This window comes from Manacus vitellinus, unplaced genomic scaffold, assembly GCF_001715985.3.
Source record: "Manacus vitellinus isolate BGI_N305 unplaced genomic scaffold, ASM171598v3 scaffold_32_pilon, whole genome shotgun sequence".
NCBI lineage: Eukaryota > Metazoa > Chordata > Aves > Passeriformes > Pipridae > Manacus > Manacus vitellinus.
Window position 1 is genome coordinate 2,960,916 of NW_021940460.1, and position 5,964 is coordinate 2,966,879.

General features: G+C 53.1%; 1 protein-coding gene across 1 annotated transcript; it reads right to left on the bottom strand.

Annotated features, from left to right (window-relative positions):
- Nucleotides 1-312: 312 nt before the first annotated feature.
- Nucleotides 313-2,790, bottom strand: LOC103759484 (C-C motif chemokine 4). Its single transcript, XM_008925878.3, has 3 exons — nucleotides 2,599-2,790; nucleotides 1,650-1,761; nucleotides 313-753 (listed from the first exon to the last, which is right to left on the bottom strand). Exons 1-3 carry the CDS (start codon nucleotides 2,669-2,671, stop codon nucleotides 666-668), a joined length of 273 nt encoding a protein of 90 aa, XP_008924126.3. The 5' UTR covers nucleotides 2,672-2,790; the 3' UTR covers nucleotides 313-665.
- Between the last annotated feature and the right edge of the window lie 3,174 nt (nucleotides 2,791-5,964).

Here is a 5,964-nt window from a genome sequence, read left to right on the forward strand (position 1 = left end):
AAGTGGGGGTGCATGTGATCTCAGAGGACATTCACAGGTCTGCAGGATGGAAACTTTATGGGTTTGCCTCAAACCATTTCCCATCTTCACATGTCACAGAGAGGCTGCAGAGAGGCTCAGGGAGGCATTCTGTCTGTGCTGTAACACCACAGAGAGGCACAGAAAAGGAAAAAAGCAGAGGTTTTGTCCAAATTCTTTATTCTCCAGAATCATGAGTTCACATGTGCAAACCAGGGCCACTCATCATCTAATATTGGGTCACCATCCTATAAATATCCTCCCTGTCACCCTCCCATAAAAAAAAAAAAAAAAGCACTGCCTACCCCATATGATAGTTTCATAAATAATTTACTGTAACTTCAACACAACAAATAATAATACAATTTCAAATAACATAACAAAGGTGCAGCCCCCTGGGCCTCGCCAGGCCACCAGTGGAGGGTCAGGGCAGAGGGATGAGGTCACAGCCCAGTCTGTGGAAGCTCAGGGTGAGCAGCAGCAACCCCAACAACACGAGGTGTCCTGGGGAGCCCTTCCAGCAGTCCCTTGGAGACACCTGCAGATGCCGTGGGCTCCTGCAGCTCCCGTTGTCCCTGCTCCATGGCCGGGGCTCGGGATGAGGTGATTTGTGCAGGACAGCAGCTCCACTTGCCATCCTGCCTGGCTCAGTTCTGCTCCAAGCTCTGCAGGTACCTCTGGACCCAGGTGTCACTGGGATTGGCACAGACCTGGTGGCCCCTCCTTGTGACGAACCTGTGGAACAGGATGGGACATGTCAGGCCTCAGCTCCGCCCTGCTTCCCAGGACAGCCTGGATCCCAGATTCGGGGCATTGCAAGAGGTTTTCCCCCCTGTCCCGAGCTGATTCTGGCTGTCATTCTCCGCCCCTCCCACCCCTTTTCCCACGCTGCCTCCTCGACTCCTGTGGGAACATCCCTGGGTGTCCCTGTTGCCTAAACTCGAAGAAATCTTTTTCTGGACAATGTGAGTATAGAAAGGTAAAAAAACATCTCTTTAATGAGTTGTCTTAGGTGCACAAAGATGGCCTATGTACACCCACACACACAGGTTTTACAAACTTACAGCATCATCTAATTAGAATATCTAACTAATATCCCTCATGGGGATGCACCCAGCACAAAAACTGTCCATGTCCCACAGGCACAACTCCCAGATTTGAGTTGGTGATCCCAAGACACCCACAAAAGTCTTCATCAGTTCTCTCTGTCCTGCCTTGACCATTTTCAGGGATTTTGGGCCCTCTTGGATAGTTTTGACTCTCTTCAGTCGAGCGATGTGCCTGCCGTGTCCCGTTCTAAGAACATTTTATACAGATGAAATGTTCTCTGCCTTGCTACAACCTTCGTCCATCGGGATTCTCGACAAGAAATATGAAACACCATTTCAGGAACCTAATTCACAGGCACTTAGCTAAAGTGCTGAAAGAGTTATACTAAACTCCACGTAACCCAGATTTTAAGGAGCATCCCCAGCAGTCCCTCTGCCAGCCCTTTTCCCTTGGGGTTCACCTCTCCCTGCTCTGTTCCTGCAGACTCCCCCCCGTGCCCACAGCCACCCTGCAGGGCTGGTCACCCCCAGGGTGGCTGTCCCTGCCCTGTCCCTGCCCTGTGCCAGCCCAGGGTCACTCACACAATGCCTGGCTGGGGGCAGCTGGTTCTGGTGCTGTAGTGACGCAGGATTCGGTCCCGGGGCAGCTCGTGGCGAGTGAACTTGAAACAGCAGATGGGGAGGTCAGGCCCAACTGGAAGAGGCAAAGAGACAAACAGTGTGAGCACTGGGAGCCGTGCTGGTGGGGAAGGGAGAGGGGAATTAGAGAACAACTCAAATTAAATGGATGTTGGGGATCACCTGGGCCAAAGCCAGGAGGTATCAGGTACTGCAGGAGATTCCCACCCTGCCAGTGCTCAGAGCTTCGCTTCCCCACCTCCCCCAGACCCAGGGCAGAGGCTGAAATCCCTCAGCTCTAATTAGGAATAAGTACTCTGAGCCCAGGGTTGATGGACAGATGGATGGATGATGGATAAATGGATGGAGGGATGAATGGAGGATGGGTCTGTAAGAAAGATGGGGACAAACTTTTTAGTTGTTCTAGGACAAGGGGGTGGTGGTTTTAAAATAAGTGAGGTCAGTTTAGGTTGGATTCAAGGAAGACATTATTCCCTGGGAGGGTGGTGAGACACTGGCACAGGCTGCCCAGAGAAGCTGTGGCTGCTTCTGGATCCCTGGAAGTGTCCAAGGCCAGGATGGACGGGGCTTGGAGCAACCTGGGATAGTGATGATCCTTAATTTCCCTCCAACCCAACCCATAAAGATAACCTTTAAGGTCCCTTCCAACCCAAATCCTTCTCAGATTTCTCAGAGTGCTGATGGATGGATGGATGGATGGATGGATGGATGGATGGATGGATGGATGGATTTTTTAATCCCAGGGTTCCTACAAGCAGCTGATCTCTGCACAGAGCAGACAGTGGCACCAATGCTGATAAATTCCCAGTTTTCTGCCAGGGGATCCCAAAGGAGAAATAACAGCAAAGGCTCAGATCTCTTCTTCCTTCACAAATGAAAAAGCAGGACTCACCTGGGCCAGAGAAAGTTTGGGAGAAGGAGGTTGCAAGGAGGAAAAGAGCCAGAACAGCTGCAAAGACCTTCATCTTTCCTGTGAGGATGAGGGATGTCAGAGCAGGACCAAAAGCTCCGGAAGATGCAGCTCCGTCTGAAGCAGCTGGAATCTGCTCCCTTTTAAAAGGAGCTTGGAGAACTCGAAATGGAAAGTCCAGGATGATGATAAAGGATGACACGAAAGTGAAATAGCTGAAGGGAATTAGAGGGAATGAAAAGAAAGCCAGGAATAATGGGATATAGTGGAGCCAAGTATGTGAGCTCTGACTCAGCGCTGGTTCTGGAGTTATTCAAATCGAAAGGAAACTAACTGTGCCAGGTGGCCTGGCCACAAAGAGGAGAACGGGTTCTCTGGACTGCAGGAAGGGGTTTTCCCTGTGAGGCTCTATAGGGAAAGGCTCAGTGTTTGCAGAAGATTATGCAACTCTGGAAAAAAACCAAACCGAGCGACAGCTCTCGTGCCGTTATGTGGCGGGTGCTCATCAGAGGCTGCCTGTGGAGCTCAGAGGTGGCTGGACTGAGGGATCTGTGCTTCCCAAAACGCTCTGCCTGCCCCCCCCAGACCAACAGTGCTTGGGTTAACACGGGCCAGCAGGGAGCTGAGGCTGGAGACACCCCTGGAATTCACTGGACCCGGCCCAGTCCCTGCTCAGTGGCTGTCCAGGACCATGTTCAGGTGGGCTGTGAGACTCTCCAGCCTCTCTGGGCAGCCTGTTTTGTTGTTCAGTAAAATTTTATCTGGTGTTTAAATGGAATTTCTTGCTGCCTTTTGTCCTGTCAGTGGCCACTGAGAAGTGTTGGGGTCCAGCTACTTTACCCCACACACACATGGGTAAGATCCCCCTGAGCCTTCTCTTCCCCAGGCTGAACTGTCCCAGCTCTGTCAGCATTTTCTCCTTGGAGAGGTGCTCCTGCCCCTTCATCATCTCCATGGCCTTTTGTTGGACTCTTTCCAGTATGTCCACGTACTGGGGAGCCCAGAACTGGACCCAGCACTCCAGGAGGGGCCTCAGCAGTGCTGAGCAGAGGGGAAGGGTCACCTCCCTTGATCTGCTGGCAATGCTCCTCCTCAGGCATCCCAGGAACCTGTTGGACTTTGGGTGCCAAGGGCATTTTGCTGATGATGCCCAGCCTGGTGTCCACCAGGAGCCCTGGGGCCTTTTGCTTTCCAGCTGTTTGGCACTGGCATATCCTGGGGGTGCCTGGGGGTGTTCCTCCCCAGGGAGAGGACTCTGCACTTCTCCTGTTGAACTTCATGAGGTTTTTGTCAGCCCATTTCTCCAGCCTGACGAGGTTTCTATGCATGTCACATGAGCCAATACGGACAGGACAAGGGGGAATAGCTTTAAACTAAAAAAGAAAAGATTTAGGTTAAATATTAGGAAGGAATTGTTCCCTGTGAGGGTGGGGAGGCCCTGGCACAGGTTGCCCAGAGAAGCTGTGGCTGCCCCATCCCTGAAAGTGTCCAAGGCAAGGTTGGACAGGGCTTGGAGCAACTTGGGATAGTGGTAGGTGTCCCTGCCCATGGCAGGGGGTGGAACGGGATGGGCTTTAAGATCTCCTTGAACCCAGAACATTCCATGATTCTGTGAAGGCAGCATGTCCTTGCAGTGTGCCAGCCCCTCCTGCCAGCTTTGTGTCCCCTGCCAGCTCGCTTAGGGTGCACTTTGTCCCATCAGTCAGGTCATAAGGATATAAAAGAATCCCCAGTATCGATCCCTGGGGTTCCCTGCTGCTGCCTGGCCTCCAGCTGGACTTTGTGCCACAGGTCACAACCCTCCAGCCCATTCCCAGCCTCTCTCACTGGTGTTTATCTAACCCACACTTCACCAGCTTGCCCTCAACAGTCCCAGGCATCCCAAAGGGCAGGATCTCACCTGGGAGCAGGGAGTTCACTGGAAGAAGGGATTTGCCAAACCTGAGACACTTTGCCAGCCTGAACCTCTCCGTGCAAAGGATGCCTTGAGTTGAAGATGAATTTCTGGCTAAAGAGGTGAGAAGCAAGTGCTGGAGAACCCCCCTGGCATGGGAGAGACTTTCAAGTCTCAGCTCGGGGCAGCTCCTGCCTGGGGAGCAGGGAGGGGGTGAGCTGGGCTTCCTGATGTTCTGCCACATTCTGGGGGTGCAGTCAAAGACCTTCCACTGCAGGGAGGGTTCTCAGGCCTGTGGTTGGGCTCCTGAGCTTGGATTTTCACCCCCAGAAGCCCAAACTCCATGCTCAGCTACTCTGGGGCTGCACATGAGAGCAGTGGAGACACCAACCTTCATAAACTGGCTTGTCCCCAGCAGGGACTGAAAGGAGAAGGTTCAAGGCCTCCAAGACAGGTGATGGTCTGTTCCTTCCCACACTTACCCCACAGGGAGGATCTCTTTTGCATTCCTCCTTCCTCTCATGGTCTTACATCCCTGTGGAAGGCTGCAGGCTCAACCTCAGCTGGGCAGAGACCTCAGCAGAGTGGCCAAGTGTGTGCTTTTAGTGGGGACAAATGCTCTGTAAGTCCTGACATGGATATCAGGGAAGGTGTTGGATTTTTCTGGATTCACAACAAGCCCTGGCAGGACCAGCTCTTCATTCCCTGGGTAAGTCTGAGCAGCTCTGGGCAGAACAAAAAGTGGCTCCGGCTTTTGGCCAAATTACGGAACGAAACCAAATTATGGCTTTTTGCCATGGAAATAAATCATGCAGAAACCAAGAGTGGGAGTTTTCTGTTCCTCTGTGCTCACAACTCTCGTGTCAGTGTGTGCTGGGGAAGTGACAAACACCAGCACTGCAGCAACAGGGTGACACAGGCTGTGGCTGCACAGAGACACAGCTGTGGCTGCCACCAGCCAGGGACAGCTTTGATCATGGGAACTTCACACCTTCTGCTGCCCTGCAAGGCTGAACCACGGGGCTGATGGTGCATGTAGACCACTGGGGTGGGTGGGGGGAGATGTGACCTGCAGCTCTGTCCTCCACCTGGAAGCATTGGGATGGTCAGCGAGAGGGAAGAAACCATCCCTGGCTGCTGATTGTGGTGAAGCTGGAGCAGGAGGAGGAGGAGGAGGAGGAGGCTGCAAAGAGCTGCTGCAGCTGCACCCCTCGGCTGTGTGGTGGCACGGAGCAGTTTGTGCCCACAGAGCTGCCCTTTGTCACTGAGATGTTGTTTCCCCCGGAGCGCTGAGAAGCTGGAAGGGGGGGACTCCTCCTCCCCCAGCCCAGGGCTCCAGCTTTGATCCAGCCCGGGATGGCCCTGAGCATTTCCCCCTCGCTGACCTCCAAAGCCACTTTCTGGTTTCGGTTTGCTGCTTCCGAGCGCTGGTTTTCGCTTCTCTGGCAAATCCC